The 26,398-nt window shown below is 51.6% G+C and overlaps 1 protein-coding gene across 2 annotated transcripts in view; it reads left to right on the plus strand.

Annotated features, from left to right (window-relative positions):
• The window catches only part of ARHGEF9 (Cdc42 guanine nucleotide exchange factor 9), a 185,278-nt gene that overhangs the window by 12,672 nt on the left and 146,208 nt on the right, over positions 1–26,398 (plus strand). For both annotated transcript variants that reach the window (XM_086756110.1, XM_086756112.1), the window contains exons 2-4: positions 4,829–7,359; positions 15,158–15,305; positions 17,731–17,840. In XM_086756110.1, the coding sequence (XP_086612236.1) occupies positions 4,897–7,359; positions 15,158–15,305; positions 17,731–17,840 (2,721 nt within the window). In that variant the 5' untranslated portion in view covers positions 4,829–4,896. The remainder of the gene's footprint in view (positions 1–4,828; positions 7,360–15,157; positions 15,306–17,730; positions 17,841–26,398) is intronic.

The raw sequence follows: 26,398 nt of genomic DNA on the forward strand, positions 1-26,398 counted from the left end.
CGGGCGAAATGAGGCTCCTGCTGTAATTCCATTGTGTTTAGCCGCCGCACGAACTCTACAGCTCCCCGAAATGGGAAGGAAGTTACGTTTAAGTTCTGCATGAGTGAGCGGATTTACTCAAACCCAAGTTTTGAGTTCCGTCCTTATGAATAGAGGGATGGAGCTATCTGTCTGTGCATCCGTCCGTCTGCCCGGTGAATGGTGAATTAACAGAAACACAAATGCAGATCCAGTGCTGTAAAAGCTTTGGCTTAAACTGTGAAAACGGCGCGGGGCAGATGCACGCTGCCGCGGGGAAGGTGGCGCGCTTGCCCGGTGGTGACATGTCTGGCGGGTTGCCCTCAGCGGTGGAGTGAGACCGCTGCTGCGGATTCCCTTCTGCCACGGAAAACTCGGCGTTTCAGTAAGGCCTGTCCCCTCCCGAGTGGAAAGGGGTGGAAACTGCTCTCTTGTCTGCCTCCTGCTCCTGACGAGGGGGTTTAGCTTCCTGTGTAACCTATTGTGCCGAGCATGTAGAACGCGAGCTAAGTTCTATGGTCGCTTCCTACGGGCACTTGCTCAGCGCTCCTCGGGGAGCCCGGCACCGGAAAGCCGTAACTGCGCTTGCTAATGGCCTGGAGATCCATTTTGCAGATGTTTCACCCAAATCTCTTTGTGCTCCTTCCACCTCCGTTTAAAAAAGTTACTGCGCAAGCTGCAGTGCCGCCGTGGCTGGCCAAAGCTGAGCAGCGAACTGTCCTTGTCCCGCCAACAAGAGAGGCTGATTCTTTTGTTGATTTTTTTTTTTTTTTTTTTTTTTTGTGGGGGCGCGAGCTGGGGGCCTGCCGGGCGGGCGGGGGCTCGAGCATGGCTGGCTCCTGCCCGCATCACCCGGGACCGTTCTGCGAAGGCCTGAACACGGTTTTGCGGCCGGTGCTTCGAAGCAGCACCGAGAGGGGCTGAAACGTCTGCGGAGACATAAACAGAGAGGGGTGAAGTCACGATTCGCTCCCTATTTATTTGACCTAAATACACTGAAGTAACTGTACCCGCATGAAAGAGATAATTTCCTGACTCTGGAGAGCTTAACATCTGTTTCCTCCCATTTTTTTTTGGTGGTAGAACATGGTAACGGAAGAACTGGCCGGGCTTTCTTTCCTCTTTTTCTTTTGTATAGCGAGAGGCGCTGCATAGTTGGGCTAAATGCGCTCTCTGAGAGCAGACAGGTTTCTCTCAAGGGTTATAGCATCATTTGTTCTCTATTTTCTCTCCTTCCTGCCTCCCCCCGCCCCTCCTGGAGAGGAACGGATACACCGAAGCCCGGGCAGGACTTCCTTAGCTCAGCCATGCCTTCTGGCCGGCCGCGCCGCGTGCCCTCTCCCCGTCACCCCCCCGGCACCGAGAAACAATGGCCAAAGGCTCCTTCATGTTTGTTGTTTTGTATCCCACAGAGGAAGAGCCGAGTGGAAGATCATGTCCCCGCGGGCCCTCGGTGCGTTCCAGCTCTGGCTGCCGCCTCGCACGCCTGCCGGCGCCCTTGCTGCGCCGTCCCCAGGCCTTCAGCGCGGATCGTGCGGTGTTGGGGGTGGCCGTTGGGTTTTGGAGCAAATTTAGTGCTGGGGAAGGGCGAGGGAGGGGGATGGAGAGCCTCGGAGGGGTGTCTGGAGTCATCGCCCCGCAGCAAGAGCAGATCCTGTCCTTTGGGCGTCCAGCGCAGCACTGGGAGTGCCAAGAGGAGCTGGGCTTTTCTACCAACTCTTCCTGACGTGGCTTGGACCCCTTGTGTGCTGCTGGCATCACCTTTGCAGTGAGGGTGTAGTGAACCTCTGACCCTGCGTGGCCCTGGCTCCAAAACCCTCGTGGTCGACCTCGGGTCTGTCCAGCTGCTCTCTGCCAGAGGCTCTGCGGTGGAGAGCACGTTTCCCACGTGTGATCCTGTCCAGGCTGGCCCGAGGGCTACCGCACCACCGTTACCTGGGCCCGCGGTATTATTTCTGCTCTTGTGTCGGTCTGCTAAATCACGCTTGAAGGGAACAGAATTGCTGTTACTCCCACCTGTATCATGCAAGAAAAGCCTTGTTGCCAAGGAAATGTTGTGCAGTCACGAACGAGATGCGAAGTATCTAGTTCTTTCTTAAAGATTTGGATAATGAAAAAAAAAAAAAAAAGGAAGAGTTTGGAGGGGGGATTGTGGCCGTTGGTGTAGGTGTTTGTGTAAGACAGCCGGTGCCGTTTGCTTGGGATTTTGTGCAATCCTCACTTACTTGTCCACCTCAGAGAGCTGGAAAAGGAAGGTGAGTTTTCAGAATGAGGGGCTGCTCCTCGCGTGAGGAGAAGAGCAGGGTCTTGTGCAGAGACACGCGTAGCCCCTGTGGGTTGGAGCGGTGTTCAGCGTTGGATTGATAGCCGTGGTTTGACGACGCCGTTTTCCTCGCCAGTGAGATGTCGCGTGTTCTGTGGACCAGACGCAGGCTGAGCCACCTCCCTGGGCGCGAGGTGGTTCAGAGGGCGGTGGAAGAGGCGTGAGGTGATTGCATTGCCTCACGTTTTCTGTGGTCAGAGTTCCCCCCCAGTGATGGTTTCCGAGGTTAGGAGAGGTTAAGGTGAGGCTGCGGTGGAAGGGAAGGCGATAAGGAGCCGCCAAGCACCCGTCCCACGTCTGCTTAGAGCGGCTTTGTGGTGGCGGCTCTAATTTACGTCTCGTTTAAAGCTTTCAAAAAAATTAAATAATTTTTTTTTTTTAATTTAAATCCACCCTTGCGCCCTGCGTTTCTGGGTTGTGTTGCTTTGTGGAGGATCTGTCTCCTGTTACAGGCTCTCTTTTGCTTGAGACATGAGGAGCAGCCTCTCTCCTCTGTGCTAGCATCCCTCCAAAGACTTTGCAGACAGGCAGTTTCCTTCGACTCTTCTTTCCTCATGCAGGATCCACTCAGCCAAAAACAATAAAACATAAAAAAAACTGGAAAGAGAAAACAAAAAAAAAATAGGGACCTTTTGTGATTTTTGTCTTCTGCTGCCAGTTGGCTGCACAACTTGAAACTACTCAAATACTCTTTTTCCCCCAACTCCTTCAAATCCATTCAAATGTGTTACTCTTTAAATTGCAGCAGGGATGTCTGTGAACAACTCACAATAACTCACAGACCCGGAGCGAGGGGCTGGTCTCCTTCTCGAGCGCCAGCTGGAGGAGCAGTCCTGCTCCATCCTTGGGCTTTTTTTGGGGAACAAAAGCTTTTTGTGGTCTCCGTACGGACCCAGGGCAGCGCAGCTCCTGCGTGAATTTGTGCTGCGGGGTTTAAGTGATGGTGGGCGGCGCCCAGGACCCAAAACTGGCCTTTGCCTGGGGGAGGAGGTTCTCTTCCCAAAATCTCTGTCGTGGCCGGTGTGGAAGGCAGAGGGTTGAGTCGGTAGATGGGGAAGCACAGCGAGGTGGTGTGTGGAAGATGTTTGCTCTACGTTTAGGCTGTGTGGGGTGTGTTTGGGGAGGGGTTGGTAGCGGGGGCCGCTGTGAGGAGAGGCTGGCAGTGCCTCTCTGGAATCGTGGTTAAGAAAGGGCAAAAACGTCAGAGAGGAGTGAAGGGGGATGAAAAACCAGTGAGAAACAGCGTGGTGAACCCTGAGGTCGGCGAAGGTGGTGGAGAAGCAGGGGGATGTTCTCCGACAGCAACCGTGGCCTGTGGAGGCCCCACACGGGAGTGCAGGAAAAGCGTGAGGAGGAGGAGGGAGCGACAGAGAGGAACTGCGGTGTCCTGAGCGTACCTCTCCCCGTTCCCGTCCCCCTGCGGCCCTCGAGGGACAGGGAGAGCCCTCAGCAGTGAAGGCGGGAAGCGGAGCCATGGGAAAAAGGGGCCGGGTGGGGGCGAGGTGATGTGTTAGCTTTATCTTTGTTTCTCGTTATCAAAATCAACTTTAATTGGCAATAAATCAAATGAATTTTCCCCAAGTCGAGTCTGTTTTGGCTGTGACAGCAGTGGGTCAGGGATGTCCATATCTTTATATCAACCCACGACGTAAACCCATTTCGCCTTACGTTTTCCCCCTATGCTGTTGCTAGTGATGGCACGGTGGGGTCGGCAGCTGGCCGTGGTCCACCCACCGCAGTAGCAAACGTTCATTTTTTGCCACCCCGAGTGCTGTTGGTGCCAGAAACGCTTGGCACAACTCCTGTGTCGTGGCTGTAGCGAAAGCCGGATGACTGTTGTTCATGAAACGGCGGGATAGGAGTTGTTTCTGTTGAGGGTTTGGACCTCAGCTGGCTGTGCCCTGGTTCCTCGGTGCCTGTCCGAGGAGTCCGGTCCCGCGAGGGATTCCCTCTGGTGCCATAGCTGTAGGAGGAAAAAAATCTGGCTTGGATCTTCCATGAGTTTTCTGATGTTGTAGTATTTCGGAGTTGCATCGGTTCCAGGAAAAGGCTCGTTCCGACTTTTCTTTGGAAGCCTGCCTGAAGAGACTGAACTCACGGGGAGCGCGTTGCTGGTTGCTGGCGGGTGGGGCTGGGGCAGATCGCAGGGACGCCTTACTGCGATTCCTTCTTTTTCTCTCTGTCACGTGCTCTGATGTATTTCGAGTCCTTGCGGTTTGGTGTGATTTATGGGATTCTGCGTACGCTTTGTGGTAACTTTATTAGTGCGGGAAGTTTATTTGTGGTCATTAAATTTTGAGTCGTTTAAATCAGATTTCAGTTGCTTTAAAATGTACGTAGTTTGCGAGCAAAATTTCAGCCTCACTGAAATTGACGGTAAAACTGCCACTGGGATAAGGGTCGACTTGCGATGCTTTAACAAATGTGTCGTCTAAAGAACTGTTCTGCTCCTAATTGCATTCCTTTGTTCTTTTTTTTTTCTTCAAGTCTTGTGAAGAAAACAGTCTGAAGACAATGCATCTGTGACCCCTGATACCAGCTTGCGAGCCGGGGCGATGGAAGTCATAGAGGGCCGCCGGCATACTGGTCCCGTGACAGCTCCAAATGGATACGCAAACAGGATTTTCCAAGCGAACATGGAGCAGGGGAGTGCCGACGTGCTGGAGGTCTGCGGTGCCGAGCGCTGCACCTCCAGCGATGCAATCCTGAGCGAACGGGAGGAGGCACCCAGGTATAAGAAGGCGACCAAGGGCAGCCGGATCTGGAATTTTGTTAGACGAAGGAAAGGACTCTCTGCGAATAAAGGAAGACCCCAGTCCATGATCCTACTGGGAGTTACTTCTGAGGTCTCCGAATTAAAAAAATCATCCTTCATGAACAGGGTAAGGCCCTTAAAAAAGGAAAGAACCTCCAAGGTCCATAAGAATGCGGATTTGAGAGCATCCGGAGCCCAGGTTGCTTGTGACCCTGAGGAGGACAGTCACGGCGGCGGGCAAAGAGCTGTCTACAGGGTTAAGAAACTGGGTGACAGTCGGAGGCCCTCCCGCCACTCGTATGCGGGGTACATCGATGATTTGGACTCTTCTTTTGAAGACATAGAGCTGAATATCAGCGTTCCCGAAATTGATGCCAATGAAAGTAGATGTCTCAGGGATATCAGCGTCAGATTGCACAGCAACGATAACGAGAGTAACTGCCACAGAATACCGGCTAGAAAGAGCGACTCGTTGAATTCTGAAAACTTTAAGAATCCTGCAATTACAGAAGGGGACAGTCAAAAACAGTGTGCTGTGCTCCCACAGGAGAGCAGAAGAGGAAGAAGCTCTGATGTCTGGAGCTATCTGAAAGGAATTTCGTTGACTAGCAAAGATAATTCAAAGCTTCCAGACCAAAGGGCTGAAACTAATTTCCAGAACTTAGAAAATAGAACGGATCATTCTACTTCTTATTTTGACTTTGATACGAGGTGTGAGGAGAATCTCAGCCAGCGGAAAAAATCAAGCAGTGCAAGCAAAGCCACTCACTTCGGGGGCGTTGTGAGGTTCTTCACCAGCGTGGCCGAGGCAGCACGGAGGCTGCGAGGCTCCTCGAGGGCGTTTTCGCCTGATGAGAAAAGGCCTCAGCGGAGTTTCCGAAGCTGGAGGCAGGATGTTACCTCCCACAAAGAGAGCTTGGTTATCGAAAATGAGAGCGCAAGCGCCTTCTGCACGGTAGGAGCGTGTCTGCAGTCCCCAGACTCAGGCACATGGGACAATCTGAGCTTTGAGAGTTTGGTGGGCAAGGAGCCCATCCAACACTGCAAAACCACAGAAGCGTCGCAAGGCGTTGGTTCCTCTGCCCTGGGCAGCGAGAATGACAGATTTAATGGAACATCGCTTCCTCCCTTTGGGCCAGGACCACCAGAGCTTGCAGATCACTCTTTCACTGAGCTGAATACTAAAGAGTTCTCTGAGGATCTGATCGACTTGCCAGAGATGACTCTGACTAAACAAATTCAGGACGCAGGCAGTACTCCGGAGAAGACACACGTTGTGGGCAGGGACCTGCCACGTTCTGAAGGTCTTCCTGTGGATAATCTGGATACTGTGGACCTGGGCCATTCTTTAGCTGCAGGTGGTGACTCTTCTGCAGTGACTGAGGCTCTGATCCACCTTCCACAGACAACCCTGACTAAACGCGATACTGAGGACGTGGCTTGTGCTCCAGTGGTTGCTAATGACATGGATCCATCTCCAGCAGCGGCTCAGGAGCTTTCAACGACGGAACTGGATATGCAGGACTTGAGAAATTCTGAGCTGCCATTGCAAGACTTGTCTAGAGGTGAGCTGGGGAGTCAGGACTCTGGCAGCACTCTGGAGAAGACACAGGTCATGGGCAGGGACCCAGCACGTTCTCAAGATCTTCCTGTGAATAATCTGGGTGATGCCAACCTGGGCTGTTCTCCAGCTGCAGGTGGTGACTCTTCTGCAGTGACTGAGGCTCTGATCCACCTTCCACAGACAACCCTGACTAAACTTGATATTGAGGACGTGGCTTGTGCTCCAGTGGTTGCTAATGACATGGATTCATCTCCAGCAGCGGCTCAGGAGCTTTCAAAGACAGAACTGGATATGCAGGACTTGAGAAATTCTGAGCTGCCATTGCAGGACTTGTCTAGAGGTGAGCTGGGGAGTCAGGACTCTGGCAGCACTCTGCAGAAGGCACAGGTCGTGGCCAGGGACCCAGCACGTTCTGAAGATCTTCCTGTGAATAATCTGGATGCTGTGGACCTGGGCTGTTCTCCAGTTGCTGAAGTTGACTTTTCTGTAGTGGCTTTTTTAAAATGCACAACACTGAAAGGACAGGTTTTAGAGCAAACTGACTGCCGCATCAAAAAGTGTGGAACCATTTCATTTGTAGAACAAAGCTCTGTAGAGGTGACTGACGGAGGGGAACGCTTCAGCTGTAATGACGAGTGCCGTCCGTTCCAAGTGCACGTCTCTAGAATTGTCTCCTCCGGACGGCTCAAAAACGGAAAGGTATGAGTGACTTTTATTGTAACGGTTTCAGTAAGACCATGCTGTTATACATCTTGTGAAGATGGTTTCCACTTGAACATGTTTTTATATATTCCTCACTGGGATTTTGCGTTAAGTAGACCATCATTTGAATGTTGCAGTAGACACAGCTTGTGTATCAGTCTAAGAGGAGCCTGTTAACTGGTGTGTCCCTGAGCTATTAGCGTGAACTTCCAGAGCTGCTCCTCCCACAACCCTTTGGCCATTTGTTTGCATCAGTGCCTCTAGAAGAGGGCTGTAGCAGGGTTTTTCTAGGCACTACCTTTGATTTTTTTTCCTCCCTGCATTTCGTTGATTTGAAGTGGAAGCTTGTCAGAAGAGTGCTTTTGACAAATTTAGAGTTTTGAAGTGTGCCGTGGACAAATGACGTTCAGCAATTACGCTGTGGCCCTTGTGTTTTCTAATCTAAAAAAGCAGCAGGGATGGCGTTTGTTGGTTTTTACTGGGTGATGCTGGTTACACCGTGACATCTAGAATACCAGTCAGAGTCCTGGCACACAGTGCAAGAACAGAAAAAAAAAAAAAAGTGACCCATGTCTTGTAGAGCTCATCAGATCATTTCTCTGCCAGATCCAAACGAGCTCTCTCTGTGCTCCAAACCTGGCAGGAGTTGCGTGGCCTCAGCAGTTTGGTGCTGAGCCTGTAGCAGAAAGCCTTGCTAAGGAGCTGGCTGCCTCCTTGGTCGGAGAAAAGCCCTCCTGAAGCCGCTGGCCTCCCCATTAGCTCTCAGCCCGTCGCCGTAGCGCCCGCGCACTTGTCTGTGTGTGGAGCAGAGATCTGTGAGCGGCGGCAGCCCTGTCAGCTGTCCCGGCTCCGTCGCTCTGCGCCGCTTGCGGAACTGGTGCAGGTTTGTGGACAGACCATGGTAGGACCGAGTGTGAAGGCCAGCTCTTTGCTTTTGGGTCCCTGCTGATTAGCTGAGGCTGAAATGGTGACTTTTGTTTGTTTTTTTTTTTTGAAGGTGCCAGGTAGGGAAATTGGGTGAATTAATGAAGAAACTTTCTCCTTTCCTTTAGGGCCTGGAGAAACCAGAGATGTTACAGAGGTGATGACGTTGTTCCTTGTTGGGAAAGGGGTCACCGTAACTTCTGAGCCAAGAGGGGAAGTGTTTGAAAATTGGCAGCACATTAGAAATGCCAGGGGAAAAAAATCTGAACTTCTGGCTCCCATCTGAAATGGGCAGTGCCATTTTTCGGTGTTCCTGGGTTTGTTTTTCAGCTCCATTTTGTGTCACACACAAAAGTAAAGGCAGTGCGCTGTGTAATTGCGGGCACTTACGAAGCGTGGTGAATAGCGGTTAGTCACTTCTGCTGGGCTCTGGAAGAAATGCTTTTAGGAGGAGCTTGAATGAGAGGGCTGTGGTTTGATATCCCTCACCGATCTGAAAGTATTCCGGGTGGGAGGAAGATAACGGAGGCATGAAAGGGTTGAGTGGAGCAGAGGAAAATATTGGCACTCTTTTCCCAGAGCGGCCATGTCTCCGCCAGCTGCGGGCAATGGCTGGTGCCTGACGGAACAGCTCTCGGGGCAAAACCGGAGCGGTGTCCCGGGTCGGCTGTGTGAACAGGACATGCCGTAAGCCCCCGCTCAGCTGTTGCAGCTTACAAACATTACCAAGAAACTGAAATATAGTGCTTGAGACAACCGGGCAGGAAACTCCCCCGAGTTCCCGTTGAGCGTGGCGGTAGCAGTATGACCTCCGGACTGCCGTGGCTTCCGGCTCCGCCGAAGGCCTGCTGCTTCACGAGGCAGGAGCGGCAGCGGGATATGGGAAAGCATACAGCCGCCCCGGTTTGTAAACACCTTCCGCATCCCAGCAGCTCGGAGTAGGGATTTAGATCTGGCGGCAGCATCAGACCCAGAGCAGTCCAGAGGGAGGCTGAAGGAGGGATGCTCCTGGATAGGAACGCACCTAGAGAGTTCGCTGGCAGCTCCAGGAACAAATGTCCTGAAATACCCAAGGGATTAGCTTGCCTGTCTCTCATCAGGGAGCGGCACTCGGAAATGTTTTACCAAAAATAAACATACAAGAGGAATAACTGCGGCCTGAGCATGACAGTAGCAGCAAGCTCCAGCCTCTTCTTGTTTTAGGGCTAAAGCCAGCTCTTTGCTGGCACCTGTTCCCCAGGACAGTTGTTGGCCCTCCTGCCTCCGCTCCAGGCTGCCCTGCGTTAACGGAAGGATTTGTATTTTGAGTGCAACGCTCAACCTCAGCAGCGAGAAGGTGCTGCCGGGACGGGGTGGCCCGGCTCGGTCAGCTGCTGTGAGCAGGTGCTCTGGCAGTGGTACAGTGTGCTGGCGGTGTGGAGCAGAGAGAGTTCGAGTAAATATTTTCAAAACAACCTCCACCTTGTCCCACAAAAAGCACAAAAGCGCCGGTTCTCAGTGAGGCTCCCTGCCTGAACTGGGTAGGAGATAATACAAGGCTGGTGTGGCACAGAGGGTGCTGGAGTGGGATCTAGGGGCCCTGTTTAGCTGTGCTCTCCTGTAATTAACAGCCTTGTTTCTTGCTTTCCTGGGCTTGCCTTTTAAAATTTTAACGTCTTTGGGCAGGAGCTGCGTGATGTTACAGGGAAGTAAGAGCTCAATAGGATTTGATCCTCCTGCTCTAAAGGAAATAGCACTGCGGCAGCATTTAGCAAGAGGAGCGGCTGTAGAAAGGTAGAAAACTACTTCTCAAACCGTCCCCCTGCCTGGTTGCTTTCAGACCCCATCCCGAATTCTCATTTGTTCTGGGAACTTGTGAAACAGTGGAGATAAAAACATTTGGAAGAATTGAAGGAACAGTTAAGGCCACGATAGGTTGTCAGTGGGAAACAAATTAGTGATTTCACCGTTCATACCGCTGCAATCCTGGAATGAGAGTGCCTTCCTCGTTTTGAGAGAGAGCTGTGAGAAATGGGCTGAAAGACAATACAGAGGTTTTACTGGATTTTGGACAGTTGCAAACTCTACAAGTTTCCATTTTCCATGTCCCTGCTGAGATGAATTATCCTCATCCCGCCTCTGGAAACCCCACAGCATCCCGGCAGGGAGGCGGGCGTAGCCCCGGTTGTTACTTGACCACTTCCCGTGGCCCGAGGTGATGCTGAGGTGGAAGGAGGCTTTGGTACCACACAGACTTTCTGGCTTTTCCAGGGGGGTTTCAAACCTCCTGCTGTGTCCTCGGGCAGGGGTTGTGGGGAATTTGTTACCTCCTTTGGGGCTGACATGAGGAAAGGTTGCAAAATGTGCATCTTGACTGCGTGTTTCAGGCATCGGTTTAGAGATTTTAGGACCCAGAAAATGGATCCTTGTTGCTGGCAGAGAGATGGGGGCACACACAGGGACCGGGCAGTGCGGAGCACCTCGGCCTGTGTCGCTCTGGCAGGGAAGGAGCTTTCTCTGCAGTCTTTCTATGCCCTCTGCTGGCTTATTTGTGACATAAGGGTTTGTTTTACTGAAAAAAAAACCCCTCATCTTTTTCCCTAGCATTTTGTATTTTATCTCCGAAAGCTTTGCGGACTGCAGCCTGCTGCTGGGGCTGCGCGCAGGCACCGGTTGGTTTTGTGATGCTGTTTTCTGGGGGAACGGTGACTGCCAGAAGTGGGCACGTGAGGTCTCTACGGCCTTTCCAACTTGGGCAAAAGTGTCTGTCCCATGGAATGAGGTGCCAGCCAACCCGGGATGCTCCGGGTTTCCCAGCCGGTTTGGTTTCGGAGCCTGGAAGGGGCCGTCTGGTCAAACCCTCAGCATCGCTGCGGATGTTTCTCTGGAGCAGCCGTCCGGTTTGTTCCTCCGAGTGCCGTACTCGGGAGCCAGCTTGTCTGCCGAGGTGCTCCCCGTCGCGGAGCGTGGTCACGCCGCGAGGGGCCTGTGCTGATGGCGCGGGGTCGGGGCTGGCACGGCGTTGTTTGCTTTTGTGATTTCTGCGCGCTAGCCGCATCCCGCCTGGGAAAAGCCGAGCCGCTCCCTGTGCGCGCGGTGGGTCTGACTGGAAGCGCAGGATTACTGGTTTGCCTGCGTGTGCACATGCCAGAGGACGCGTTTGCAGATCTGCTGTCTGATAGCCGGGGCGCATCTCAGATCCTCCCACAGATTTGAAGGTTCACTCTGGGGCAGCAGCTGCGAGCGCCTTTTCACAAGAGGAAGACACAGCAACTTTTTCTGCATTTGCCAGAAATTACAAGCGGTGTGCAACAAGTTCTCATAGTGACCTTTAGCTGGATGTTGTTTTATTGTCGCTCTGCTGCAGCACATCTTGGGAGCAGCTGCAGGAGTGGGACTGCTGGGTGGATTTGTCTCTTCCCTCCCCGCTCCGGTGAATGATGCCAGCCGGGAGATGGGCGTTTCTGAGAGCTGGTCTTCAGAGCTCCCTTCAGATCCTGGTTGTTGGCAGTAAACTGGCTTGTGTCAGCCTGCTGCTGGTAGCTGCGCTTACGAAAAGCTTCGTAGTCCTTCCAAATTAAGAAAGAGTACTTTCTAAATCCTGCTGTTGCCAGAAAAGCAGTATGCTCCTGCCAGTAGCGAGGTAGGATTTAGTTGCAGAATGGAGATCCTGTGTGTTTGTGGCTTTTCATATGGTTATGGCTGACAGTCGTCTCGTTTTTAGAGACAAAACCTCTAAATCCTATCTCCAAGGTGTTCAGATTTTCGTGTTTTTAATAACTGTGAGGTGCCAGCAAAATCTTGAATTACAGCCTGTATTTGGTGCTATCTATAGTGGGGTAGGGTTTTTTTGGGAATGTATTTTTAGCATTGTCAGGGAGAGGCAGGTTGGGTTTGCAAAGCTGATAGGCTTTACATGTGTGTATAACCAGCCGCTGAACACATAGGTGATTCAGATTTCCACGTGTTTTCTTAAAATACTTGTTGGATCTTAAACTGATCTAGTTCCCAGCCTCAAAGTTACCACAGGCCACCTCCTGTCATCCTTGGTGCCACCAGAGGAACGATGTGAGTGGGGACCTCTGGGCATGGGTGGCCTACACGCTAACATGACAATGTGTCCAGAACTTCTCTGCGTGGAAGGTTTTCTTTGGCTTTTTCCTCCTCCCAGCTGTTAACCAGTCAAGACCAGTCCTGGGTCAGTGGACACGGTGCTGGGAGCAGGGAACGAGAGATCAAACCTTAACTCATCCCCAGGCTCCCACTCTGCTTTTGGGGACTGTCCGCTTTGTTCATCATCAGTAAATAAAGATAATCGATAATACCACAGCAGTGAGAACAGGGGCTGCTGGAGTCTTGGGGACGGATGCCCTGAACCGTTTGGGGCACCCAGTTATTAGCTGGGCCGTGGAAGTACGACACACCTGCCTCTAACTGGGGCTAGGTGCCTCCCAGCGAGGAGCACCTCCTGCTTTCTTCTCCTGACCTCTCCAAACGGATTGTTCTGCTGACTGCTTGGCTCTGCGATTATCCACCAGACTTCCACGGTGTCACGTCACAGACAATAAAATGAAAAGCAGGAGCGTTTTCAGAGAACGAGGTCCCAGTTTTCTTTTGAGGGCTGTGGTTTGCATTTGGACCATCTGAAACCTGGCCAGGCTGTAACCTGTGCTCTCCCTGGGGAGGAGGCACAGCCGGAAAAAAACCAACCCGGCTGTGGTGGCAGGAGCTAGATACGTTAGAGGGGAAACGGTGCGGAGGGGTGTGTTGCCATGGCCCCCGTAACAGATGTTCAGGGGAAGGTGCAGACCAGCCCGTTCGGCGCATCGTGCCCAGCGGGGGGTGTGTGTACGCTGAGTGTTTTGGGACCACGGTCTGGTCCAAACGGCGATGCTGTAAAGAGCAAGCGTTAGAAATGCTGAGCAATGGGATCATGAGCTAACCTTTCAGCAACAAAGACCTGGAAAAATTCCTAAGAGTAACACAAAGGGCTGAAGCCTGGTCCAGAGCCGATGGTCCTTGGTGGATTTGGTACAGAGCAAGGCCAGGCCATCTGCATGCAGCTAGGTACGTCTCCCCAGTCGCACCAGAAGCCACCAGGAGAAGACGTAGGGTGGGTAGGAAGTATCTTGAAAGAAAACCAGATGATTTTACAGATATTGGGTTGCAGGAGGGTCAATGATTTAGACCTTTGTTAGCAGTTAAGTGTTGCAAGACTCGGCTTTTGAAGGAGGACAGTCCGTGGGTCTGATATGTTCGTTTGCAGTTATGTGTTCCACCAAAGTGATCCGAGTCCACCTACACATGAAGAGTCCTTTCTCTCCCCAGAAGGCTCTCTGTACCCTCCCGGTGACTCCGGCAGCACAGCAATAACAGCAATGCCGTCATGTTTAGTCACCTCCTGTCCTCTTTGTAGGCCTTCTGTAAGCTTCTGTTTATGGAGTTGAAAAAGACCTTCTATGACCTCTAGAAATACCTGGAAGGGAGTGTTTTGTTAAGATTTTTGGGAATGAGAAAAATGACATCCTGTTACTAATTTAATTCACTTTTATCAGGAGGACTGTTGAGTTTTGCGGGAATTGTTCTTGATGGGTATCCCAGCTTTATTCTAAGAACTTGTAACTTCTGTTTTTATAATGGCATGGGCAGATCCTATTACTACGCTGCTGGATGAGCGCACACATAAACAGACTGTTCTCCTAAACCTCACCATTGCAAATTCATTGCTCTGCTCCAGGACTATACCTTTCAAGTGCTGGAGGTCTTTCTGAAAAACCCCCTTGTTCCATTTCCCGCTTCTTCGGTGTCTCTTGAGCATGGCTGTACGTGGAGACCAGTGGTGACTGATAACTGTAACCTGGCAAAAAATCCAGAAATTAACAGTCTGCCGTTTTCTGTAGGCCACCAAAGGATGCACCTCCTAGTTCAGTTCAGGAGTGCCCATTGAAGCAGACCTCCAAGTTGTCCACCCTCGCTGAGCTTTGAGTGCACTAATTGCTCTTAATGGCCCTAAGCAGTCTTGCCTGGGTCCTCCACACCATCCCCAGGGCCTGGCAGCCCATTTTAGCTCTGCCCTGGGTGCTCAGTCCTTCCTTGACCAACACGGGAGGAGTGCTGGTCTCCAGCTCAGCTGTGCCTCTCCCTGCTCGGCTGGAGACCGACCTGGGGCCTGATTTCCTGGCTTGGCCTTGGAGCTACCTCACCGCCACGGACCTGCCTAAGGGTCACAAGGCTTTGTCTGACCCTGATCTGTGAACTGACTCGCTTGTTTTACCTTGGACCTGCTTTATCGCCATGAATGTGCCTAACGAAGTCTGGCTGACCCTGGCCACCATCTCCAGACCCAGCTTGGTCCTTTGCTTGGGCACCGTGGCGTGGGGCTGGCGGGTGAGGCCCCGTCCTGCCAGCCAGGTTGTACCTTTGGCTGCTGGTTTGCTGTCCCTTGGAAAGCAGCCAGCACATTGTGAAGCCAACCCAAAATGTTTTAGGTAGCGTTGGGTCCTCAGCACCAGCTGATTCGCTCCCTGCGTGCGCTGCTGGTGGGACGTGGTAATCTGAGAGCAGACAAAAAGCTGCGTGGAAAGGAGACATCTTCATCGCCTGTTACTCTCAGAAGTGCCGCGGAGGCCAAGTGCCGCTGGAAGCTGTGGGACTTAAACGCTGTGAGCTGTGCTCGAGGTCTGAACCCCGTGCAACGGGAGCTGGGGCACTCCAGCGCCGCAGCCGGCAAGTCTTAATCTTTCAGTCAAAAAAAAAAAATAAATGCAGTGGGTGCAGATCGCAGTGGGAATGTCTAACGTGTGTCGCACTGTCTTGAAAACTGTATGTACTGTTGTGTGTGCTGTGATTGCTTTGTCTGAGGTCTGACACGTGAACGTTCTTCTCTTGCCAGCTGACGTCGCATCCTTCTCAGCCATCCCCGCAAGCGGCACCCTTCAAAGTTCTCGTGGAGAGGTGTCGCTCGGAGCCGCTCTCCCAGAGCACCCCGATGGGGCTGGACCAGGTGGGAGGGCGCATGCAGCACTTGCTCAGGCGACGCGGTGAGTAGCTTTGTGACGGTTTTCTCCCAGGTTTGGTTTTTGGTCTCGGCTGTCCTGCAGAGCACAAGGAGAGCTGTATGGGTTGGAAATCCAGAAATGTGTCTTGTTACAGCCCTGGAGCCAGGTGAGGGAGCTCTGATGGCCGCGTGCTAAGGAGCTTCTCGCTACCTAATAACATCTTTTTGTATACAGCGTGTTTCTGGAGTAAGGCTATTTTCTGTCTTTTATGTCTCTGAACACAGTCCCTCTGATTTGGCTACGAGAAGATGAACAGATAGGCAAGAAGTGAGGGGTTTTTCTCCTGTGCTTTTGTGCTCTTCCTAGTCCAGAAGAGAATCTCATGAGCCAAAGACAATGATGAGCTATTTGTCCTGCTCAAAATGACACTGGAGAAAGCATTGCAGGGTGTATTTGCCAGAAGGGTCTTGAGTTGGCAGGTAGATAGGCTGATGATTGAATAGATGACATCATTTCTTGAACCTCTAATTAAAAAGATTGATAATTAGAGTAAGGAAATGGTTTCCTGAAGGGATGCTGCTAGCACCAAGAATCCTGTGATTTAGCAGCGGGCAGGTTTGGGAGTGCTGCCAGGCGGTGCTGGCGTTGCGCGGGAGCGCGCTGGGGATCTGAGCGGTTAACGGATGGTGGCAGCACGTCAGGGTTAGGGAGAGCGAGGAAGGCAAAGGCAAAGTGGCCGCCTGTAATCGATGGCTCTTCTGTCGGGGTGCACGCGTTTCTGGCACGTGGGGAGTAACGCATCCATCTCTCTGTGAGCGTTGCTGCGGTTGCACGTTGCTCCCGAGTGCTACTACCTCGGCACGTTGCCGCCGGAGCCCGGTGGCAGCCTCCTGCTATAACCGGCGCTCGCGCTGCAGCTCGATTTTCCACGAGTCTAGAAAGGGAAACGCGTGTTGCTAAAAATAGCAGCAGGCTGCCTGCGTCAGCATCGCGTTTGGGAAATAGGTCTCGGTGCAATCTCTCTCCCAGCAACGCTGGAAGAAAATCAGGATTGCTGCCCACCCAGCCGTGCCAGGGCTGCAGCGGGGTCCCGGCTCCGCGGCGCTCTGTGCTGCCGTCCTGGGCAGAGAGGGATCCCCTCCTCTTTGATTTGGGGCAGGGAGCATGTGCTCTGATGAGGTAAAGGTGACCTGAGCCTCAGCACCCAGGCGTGGATCTCTGCTCTTCCCAAAGCCCGGGACCCTGTGCTGTCTGGTTTCAAACCCCTCAGGCCTGGCGCAGTCCGAAACCTCTGCCTGGGTCAGAGGTGCATCAGGAAAAACAAAATTAGTGCTGTGCATCCTTCGGGGAAGAATTCCAGAACTTGGCTGTTTTCTGTGGATGCCTTTCTCCACGAATGGGATGCCAAGCCTCCTGGGGCTGGGAGCGCCCGTGGGTGCGTACCCAGGCACGTACGCGTGCGCTGCACGGACCCCCTGCGCCTGGTGAGAGGAGTCTGTGCCGCAGCTGCTGTGGGGGCACGAACGGCGCTCAGCTCGGTTTCCTTCCTCCCAGTAGCTGTCACTCCAGGCCAGGGGACGTGAAGTGTCCGACGGAGCAAGGGATTAGAATCTAACCTTGCCAAAGGCGGGAGGGAAAAACCCCGGTCTCGCACAGAATGGCGGCGTCGTCCCAAAAAGAGAGGGTTAGGATGGGGAGCTGAAAATTTGGCTTGGTTAGAAAAGCAGAGCTTAATTTTGAAAGGTGAGTCGCCAGCTCTGTTCCACCATGTGCCTCTTTACAAGCTGCTCTGTGCTTGTCCCATCTGTAAGGCCAGGCTGAGCTTTGGTGTAAATGGTAGAGCTCGCTTAAAGCTGGATCGGAATCGTGTCTGTGCAGGACTGGCCTGAAGCGCTTGGGGTGAGGGGTAGCCCAGTTTCCTTGAAAAACAGCTTTTGTGGACTTTTCCATTTTTGTTTTCTGCATGAATTCCGGAGCTGTTCCTTTTGCAAGGCATTGCATCGTAGGGGTCGCGGCAGCGGCGAAGCGGGGCTTCGTGCGGGTCCGGGGCGCGGAGGTGCTGTTAGCAGCTGTGACCCAGGAGCTGTTGCGCTCCTGACGCCGGCGCACGCGGATGGGGCTCTGGCGCTCCCGGGAGAGCGTTCCGGCTTCACGCCCAGCTTCTCTGACCCCACCTGCTCACACCAGCTCTGAATTTGGCTCTTGGCTCTCGGTTTGCCCCTGCATTTCTGTGGTCTCCAAGCTGCGCTATTTCTCTTGCATCCCAAGAGCGCTGAATAAAGCACCTAAATATACCCTCTGCTCTCTTTTTCTAAAGAAGAGGTTGAATGACTCTCTTGCAAACAATTTTGTTTCTTTCATTTAAAAGAACAGCCTCCGCCCCCAGCCTGAGCTAAAGCACAGCGTTTATCTTTTGTCATTCCATTTTTTTTTTTTTTTTTTTTTACTGTGGATTTTACCCCGGCAGCTGAGAACGAACAGGCTTCAAAGACTCTGAAGGTGCGCGGGACCTGCAGGAACGGCGGCCGTCGATGGAACCTCTTCAAACCCGGCGCCGAGAAGCTGCAGATCAGTAGGGTAAGGCGGCGGCTGGCGGTGTGCGCCGCGTCCGCGTTGCGCGCGTGCGGCCTCGGGAACTAACAGCGTGCTTTGCTAACGGCTTCCTGGGTCTGCGGGTCCTTCAGCCACAGAAGGGGGTGGTTTTTGTTGTTAGAGTTATTCTTCCCCCCGGATTAGTTTCCCTTCGATGTGTCTCGAAGGCTTTATGGTCTAGCGGAGGCACTGGGCCTCCCGTTTCTTTGGCTGCAGGTTTCTTGCAGGCGGAGGGAACTGAGGTGTTTCAGGTTGCTTGTAGATTTGCTTGGTGGTTTTGGTGATTTTTTTTTTTTTTTTTCCTTCCCTCTTTAACCATGTGTCCTTTGGGTTTGGTACTGCTACCAGCACCGTCTCAGTGACAAATTCGTGTCAGTGATTTTTTCCCCGAAGTGTTTTGCAAATACAGGCACAGTCCACTTTGTTCTTTTTTTGTGAATGATCTTTCTAACAGGGGAGGTGAAAGCTGTTGCAGGCCTGGGGATATCCATGTCTTTCTCTGGGAAAAAATCAGAAAAGAATGGCAAAAATTGTACCGTTTGTCTGATACGCTTCCTTGCTTGGGTGGGAGGATGTTTTTCATCTGCACTGTGCCTTGTGTTTGAAGTCAGGAGACCTTGATTATTCCATGGTCTTGTTTTGGATTTGTGTTATTTGTGAGTCTGGCTTCGCTGATACCCAGCAGATAAGACTCTGGGTTGTCAAAACCCGACAGATTTGCAGCTGGCAGCTAGCGTGATGCGAGGAGAGTTTTCTCGTGAACAGGGCAGAAGAGGTTTAGCCCTTGTTGTTCCTCTCTGGCAGACAAACAAAGGATGAGCTGGGAGCCGGGAATTTCCCTGCTGGAATCAAGAGGGGGAACTGACCTTCTGCGGTTGTCTCTGTGGCTCTTTCCCTCCCCGTTGCTGTCCTTCCTTAGCAGCCCTTTATTGTAGTTGTGTTCCCTTTGACATCAGATGAACTGCCTTCCTGGAATGTGATTTCCAGGGAGGACCTGGCCTTTGTGTCTGTTTTTCCATCGTGGAAGCAGTAAGTTGGTAGTGAGACTGACTTCTCCAGCCTCCTTGTGTTGGGTGTTGGCTTCCCGGGAACACGTGCAGGGATGGACCACTGGTATTTCAGTCACTTGTGGCTTTCTGGAATGCCATCTTCCATCCTTTCTGTTTTCTTTCTTGATTTTTTTTGTGGGCTGGGGTACAATCCAGAGGATAGACAGGGAGTTCAGCCCTTCCTTTCCTCTCCCTTCCCTTTGGGTCTGACCGTGTTTCCCATACATAAACAGCTTATTTCAGCTCAGGTTATAGGTGTGCTGGACATCTGAGCTCCTGGAAGAGAAGATGATCCAAAGCCAATAGAGCTGTTTGTCCTCGGGGCCAGAATAAAGGCAGGCAACTGAGGAGGTGCCGTTACAGCAATGAGTCGTAAAGTATGCAAGCCCTACCACATCAGCACGTGTGTTATTCAAATAAACCATTTCTGCGTGCAGGATCTCATGCTGACCGGTGCCTGGATGCGTTTGGTCTGCTTTAACTAATCAAACACTTTCTTAATGTCTTAAGAGGAGCCAAATGTTTTGCAGCCTTCGTAGCTGTCCTTCAGACCCTGCTTGGAGACCAAGGTGCTGTTCTGTTTGGACATGGTATGGCTGCTGAGTGCGTGAGAAGCAGGATGGTCTGTGTCCTGAGTCGTCTCCAGATCTGTTTCTGATCGGAAATAGCACCTGACGTTAGAGCACTCTCACGAAGGCAGCGGAGAATTGAAAGTTCAGCAAACCAAAAATACTGCTGAAGTTTGGGAAGGGTTACTTAAACTGTGCTTCTGCAGTGGTGATACCTAGGAAGGATGTGGAACCGGAAAGGAAAATGAGCTTCTCATGAGCACGGAGACCTGTGTATGGTGTTCGGCTCAGACATGGGCGTGCCAAAGACCTGTGCATCGCGGGGATGGAGAATTGGTTTTGGGTGCTGATCAAGACGCCCTCGGAGACATGTTCAGCGCTGCCATCAGGCAGCTGATGACCAGTCGGGTGGCAGAGCAAGCACAGAAAGCGGTGGGTTATACTTCCAAACCAGAGGCCAGGCTTCTGCGGAAACTGTGCCTGATTTCCATCTGGAATGGGAATGTATGAGCTGGAGAGAGAGCAAGAGGAGACTGACAAAGCATTGGGCTTGTCTTAGTGGCGCTGGTGCCATCTGGGCCCTTGGAGAGATGTGCAGAAAGAGCATTGGTGTCACTGTGTCATGCGAAAACGCAGAGCTGGTGATGAGCAGCTGCCCTGTGATTCCTTGGAGGCTGCTTATTCTTTGCTCTGCGCAATGTGCAGATTTTGGCAAAAAACATTCCCCTTCCTATCCTCTTTTTTTTGAGGAGAGGGGAGTTGGGTGGAGTTGTATGTGTAATTTAGAATTTACTTTTCTGGGAGCAGTTTGGCACAATTGATACCAACTTGCCGGGGACCTCAAGGTGCCCAGAATGGCGGGCTTTGCTGCAGCAGCAGCCGAAACACCAAAGAGTAACCCAAAAGGCTGCCCCAGCGCCGACGGGGCCCTCGGCGGCGATCGTGCCTCGGTGACGTACCCTCAGGCAGGTCCTGCCAGCTGGGACGTGGCTGATCCCTGGGGACAAGGGGAGAAACGAGTTAGGTTCTCCAGCTCCGGAGCACTTCTGGGAGGTGTTTTGTGGTCCGGGTGGCAGAAGCAGACGATGACAGTCCCAGCCTGGGCTGGCTGAGCTCTGACCCACGTCGCTGGCCTCTGCTGCTGGTTATGAAGGGACTTGTTGCTCCTAGTTAGCTGTCCAGTCCAAGCGGTCTCAGCTCTTCCCACAGACAAATGCTGTGGGGACGTACTCCAGAAGGTGGTTCAGCCCATCCTAAAACCGGACCCATCCTCTCAGTGCGTGGAGGCATGTGTGTGTTGGTTCTCTCTATCTTACCTGTGACTGGAGATTTAATATTTAGCCTTTAACTCAGCAAGATGGCTGCAGACATTTGTGTTCTCTGCTCCTTTTGCCCCTCCCTGCCCTGTATGCTCTTTCACAAGGGACTAAAGCCCAAATTTGTATGCCGGAGGAAGCCGCTGTCTAATTAGTTGGAATGGAAGCTTTGTGTGAGAGCCAGCCTCTCTGACATCCCCTGCACTGATAACAGGCAGTCCTGCTGTGCAAAGGTGTTGAATATTCACAAACCCCCCCGCCCAGCCTGTCCTTTCTCCTCCCGAAGTCACGAGCTGTTTTCGGAGGCTGGCGGGGGGCTGCGATGGCGGTGGGCGTGCGAGCCTGCAGCTCCCCAGAGCCGATTCCCCGCTGGCGTGTTTCTGAGGAGGTAGGAAATTCAAACGACGTGCAGCCTCCGAGGGAACGGAGCGAAGGGAAAGTTGACGGGGGCTCTCTGGCGCTCGCACCGCGCTGCGATGAACAGGGGCTGCTGCTTGAGATTCAGTACCAGCTCTCTGCTTTCTATTTTTACCTTCTGGCATAATGCTGAGTGAGCATTCTGTTTAGCGGATTTTTTTTTTTTTTTTTTTTTTTTTTTCCTATTTGAAATGTGTCCTGCACCACGTTTCCCTTGCCTTGCTGCTTTGGGGAGGAAGGGGGTGTGGCAGAGATCGTGCGCTGCTGCATTCTGAACGTGAGCCGTATGTAATCGCAGTCGTTTTTCAATCCTGTCCACGCGAATAGGGTGGTCCTGTGACTCTCCTGCTGCTAATTAGTTTAAGCACCAGTGTGCTGGTTACGAGGGGTTTATATGCATGTATGGAAGGCTGCCAGGAAAATACATCTTTGAATCTCACATCTTGGAGTCTCTCTTCCCTCGTTTTAAACGTTCAGTACTTCTGCTGGCAGAGTATGTCTGACCTGTGTGTTTTGGGGGGATTTGTTTTGTGTCTTGATACCTGCTCTGCTAGTCCTCTAGAATCCTTAGGTAGCTTTTTTTTTCCAGTGCTTTTCTCCATGAAGCCACTCTTAGGCATTTATAAATGTTTTTTTTTTTTTTTTTTTTTTTTTTTTTTTTGCAAGTTCTGAAAAACTCTGTGTAATATTGTTTAAAAAAAAAAAAATTAAAAAACCGGCTTGCTCATTCGAGGAGGAAACAGCAATTCAGTCCGGGCTGACAGACCCTGATGCCCCTGTCTCAGAGCCTCGTAACTCTGATGCTGTTGTGTGGTCCCCATCTGCCTGTGCGCTCAGCGAGGATCTCTGCATCAGGGGGGTGTGCAGCCCCCTAAGCTCCTGAGGTCTGAAGTGTCTAACCCGCTTTAATTTGTGAACTGGTCAGAGCATGGAGAACATTGAGTGGATGCAAATGGTCTCTGCTGAACTCTAGGTCATCCCTGAACCCATTTGCATCCGTTTCGCGTGAACGGACCGTGCTTTGAACTTTCTCCCTGGCGACTGTGATGAATATTATAACAAATTCACCAATGCAGAATGGTGAACTTGTGAGTTGTGGGTTTCTGTTCTGGGTAGCACAAGAAAGAGATTTGAAGTTCCAGACTTGGAAGAGGTTCTCAGCTGTGCACAGGTTACACGTAAGCCTTTATTAAGGAGAATCCCAGCTTCCAGTTTGTGATGGTCTTTGTAGTGCAGTTGGACCTTGGGGTGTTTTCTGTGCAGCTGCAGGTGTCCTACATGGTATCAAATGTGTTTATAATGATGCCTGCACATAATCACCTCTTCTCTACTCCAGATTAAGCTCTCTATCCTCATCTTAAATGCCAGCTTGGAATGGATCCTTATCCCTGTTGCTCAGTAGTTCCACCTTGATTGCTCTGCTTTGACTCATTACTCAGCCTCGTCACCGTGTTTCTCTCTGGGATATGGTTTATACAAAAGAAGCTGCAGTGTAAACTCAATTTGTGTTGCGTTGCTAAGACCTTAATGACATTTTGCTTGGCAGCAGTAGATACTCTGTGTGGTTTGCGTTTCCCCAGTGCGTTATGCTCTCAAAAAACGAGAGTCCATGGTAGGTGTAGCATGAAAAATCTGAGTAAATATTGGAACAAATGCTTTTGTAGTGCTTCATAAGCTCTGGCTGCATTTGTGATTCGAGGCCACTGCACTGTCACCAGGATTTAGCTGAAAAGGAGCTGAATTTGGGAGGGAAGGGTGAAAGCGCAGGTCATAGCTTCAGAATCTTCTGTAGCTGCTGAGACGTCATTCTGAGATGCATCTTCTATATAAAGTGCTGTCACTGTCTAGGTGAACACATCCAGAAACTCGTCAAGGGCTGAGGGGAAGCGGTTACCACGTGTGGGGCTCCCCGTGCTCTCAGAGGTGAGGTCCGAGGTGCTTCACTGCATTGTCAGACTGCCGTGGCCAAGGGTGATTCCCCTGCGGCTCCTGTGACGGAGAGCGGCAGCGTGGCGGTGGCAGGGCTCTCCTGCTCCCGTGGTGCTGTGAGCTGTGCCCAAAGCTCTTGATTTTTTTTCTGCTGACACCCTGGAAGGAAGATCAAGGACCGTCCCCTCTGTTCCTTTCCCTTTTTTGGAGGGGCTACGTTCATAAAAACCGAATACAGCGCACCTCGCCATGCTGCTGTGATGCTCTGACTGGCGTGGGGGAATCTGGTGCTTGCAGGGAGGGGGCACTTGCTTTGGCTCTGCCAAAGTTGATTTTTACTCTGCATTTTGAAATCAAGAAGTTGAAGTGGGTTTGGGTAACAAGCTACTGCTACCTGGTACCACAGGGAGGAACAGAGAGTCTGATTTTGTCCCGGGTTTTCTCCTATGGAATTGTGGTGGTTTTCGTACCTGAATTAAAGTCAGGGCATTAACCCAACATGGGCTTGTACTTGGAGAACCAACAGGATAAGAAGGTGCAAAGGGGTTATTGGGTATTGTATTAGTGAAATCACGTGGCCTGCAGTGAGCTCCTCCATGAATCCGGGAAAACTTCATCTCTTAATGGACTGCACAGAATATAGAGAACAATTCCCCTGATCAATCTCTTTCATCCTCTAATATCTAGGGAAATACATTGTCCTGTTGTCCAGTAACCTTCAGAGATCAGTCTTATCTGAACAAGAGCAGACAGTTCATGTTAGCTCCGTCTGGGGTGATAGGGTCAGTGGTTGCACTCCTGTGCAGCTGGAAAAAAGCTGGAATAACAGCCGATTGCAGTACTGCTGGGACCAGCGTTAGATACTGTTTGCCATCACTTCCCACGCCAAGGTGGATTTTCCTGCTACGTGCTCACGAAGTGCTGTCTTGTGCAGTTCTGCTCGTCTGCCGCTGCTCTGTCAGATGTAGGGTTTCTCCCCAGTGATGCTGTGTATGATTTGGTTAAGGAAAGGAAATTAAAATAATTCCTGCAAGCCAGCAAAGGCCTGCAGTAAGCCACAGCTGGAGTGGGATGCCCGAGAAGCAGATTCCTCCAGGAGAGATGAGTCAGTACTGAATGATTCCTGTCACACTGCTCCTCCTACAAGGACTTACAGATCCAAAAGCAGAAACAACTCCACCACTGACCTTTGTATGACGGGTGCTCCTCAGGTCTCTGTCTCTTGACATGCTTCCAAATTTTTAGGTGTTCTCTTGCCTGGAGAAAGAAGCAGGTCCCACAGGAGCCAGGCGGTGATTTGTGACTGTCTGTCAAAGGAGACTTGGTGTGCTGCAGGAGTACGTGGTGTCTCTGAGATGTTTAGATGTGGCAGTGGATAGGTCGCATCGGTGTCAGCACGATGCCGGGGACGGGACTGAGCTGAATCGCGAGCAGCATGTGGCCAAGCAGTGACAGGGCTGCCTTGTTGCAATTGTCTTTCTGCCACTTAAATGGGCTGCAGTGAGGTGATGTCCTCTAGAAAGCGAGAAAACAAAGAGAAAAAGGTAAATTACACCATTTCAAGACTTCACCGTAGCAGTGATGCACTCGGATGTCCTGGCAAGGATGACTGCGTTCCTGGAATTGCGCAGGGCGATGCTGACAGACGCTGTTGTGTGGGATTGCCTTTGTCCTGTGAGTGGTGACTCCCAGATGCTGGGCTGTGTGGGCCACTGCTGGCTTGAGCACCTCTGGGAGACTTCCAGTCTTTGCGGTACGACAGACCCCGGTCTGTGCTGTGGGGCTTTCAGCTCCCCAGCGACTCCGTGAAGTAGTTAAGAAGCTAATGCAGTCTTTCGCAGATGGGCACGTTGTTTCGCCTCCACCGAGCCTGCTGAACGGTGTAGCCTCAGGGGTTTTCCCTGTCGCTGGACTGTGTGGTGCTCGCTGTGTAACTCCCCTGCTGAAATCCAGCGTGGCACAGTCGGCCGGCCAGCGCCGTGAGCGGACGTCCCGGTGCAGGGTAAGAACGATGTTCCTAGGCTCTCCCCCCGGCTCCGTGGTTTGTGCAGGTGAGACCTTTCTTCCTAGAGATGAAGAGGGAGAGCTATTCCCCACCACTGCCTCTGTCCCTTCTCTTTGCTACGGCCAGGGTTTGTAAGGGATTGAGCTGCTCGTGGTCTTGTGTTATTTATCCGTTGACTTCCCCGGAGCCAAGGAGTGCAGTATGTACAGTGAAATACCTCGGGCCTTCTTCATGCTGGGTGCAGGGGTGGATAAGAGCGATGGGTGAGGGAGGAAGGTAGCGAAGGGAGATGTCTCGAGTGTAAACTGAGCAATAATCTGGCCCAGATGTGAAGTTCGTGCTCCTGCAGCACCATGCTGGGAGGCAAAGCTTTGGCTGGCAGTGATGTAGGAACCTGAAGCACCGGTACTTCCGAAACAGAACGGGTCAATTCTCCTCCAGTCAGCTGCACGATTGGGAAAGTGTCCGGTCCCCCCTCTGCAGCATTCTGCAGTGACAAGAGTTGTTCTAGAAATGGATTTTGTCCATCTTTTGCTGGTAGTTGGGGACTGGAAAAGAAGAACCAGTGGTTCGATCTTTTTGTACGTATAATTTATTCCCCTATGTTCTCTATTAGGGCCATCTCTTTCTCTTCCAAGATATCTCACTTTTATTTTTAACACTGGACAAATATCAAATATTCCTCAGGAGAGATGTGTGATTACAGCTCAGTTTTGACAGCTGAGAACCATCCAAGCGACGTGTCCGTCTGAAACGCTGCTATTTTGGGCTCTGCCTTTGTTTTTAACCATCGCTGATAAGTCTACATTTCCTATGGATGATACTTTGGGTTGGCGTGAGTCGTTACAAATCAGGTCTGCGGTGGATCTGGCTGTGGTGCTTAAAACTCCGCTGTTCAAAATTGTTATCTTCCTGCGTGAATTCTGTTTTGTCCCTTCTGCTTTGGTACTTTTTCATCCAAAACAGCAGAACTAAGTCCCCGCGTCCCAGCTGATCGTCACTAAATCATTTGGCTTACATCTCACTGAAGCATTTTGTAGTGCTTCTGCAGAAGACTTTTCCTCATTTCTTTCCCCTTTTCTTTTTTTGACCTTAAAATGAAGGCAAACGGAACGTTACAGACATTTCTTTAGGAATCGGACATTTTCCAGCTATTATTTTGCAAACTATTAGAGCGGCAGATCATGAGGTGAGAACCCAGTTATGCAAACAACGCCACGTCACTCCTGGCCAAAAATAGCTGCGGGACGTGTGCGTT

This window comes from Chlamydotis macqueenii, chromosome 11, assembly GCF_036417535.1.
Source record: "Chlamydotis macqueenii isolate bChlMac1 chromosome 11, bChlMac1.mat, whole genome shotgun sequence".
Lineage (NCBI taxonomy): Eukaryota > Metazoa > Chordata > Aves > Otidiformes > Otididae > Chlamydotis > Chlamydotis macqueenii.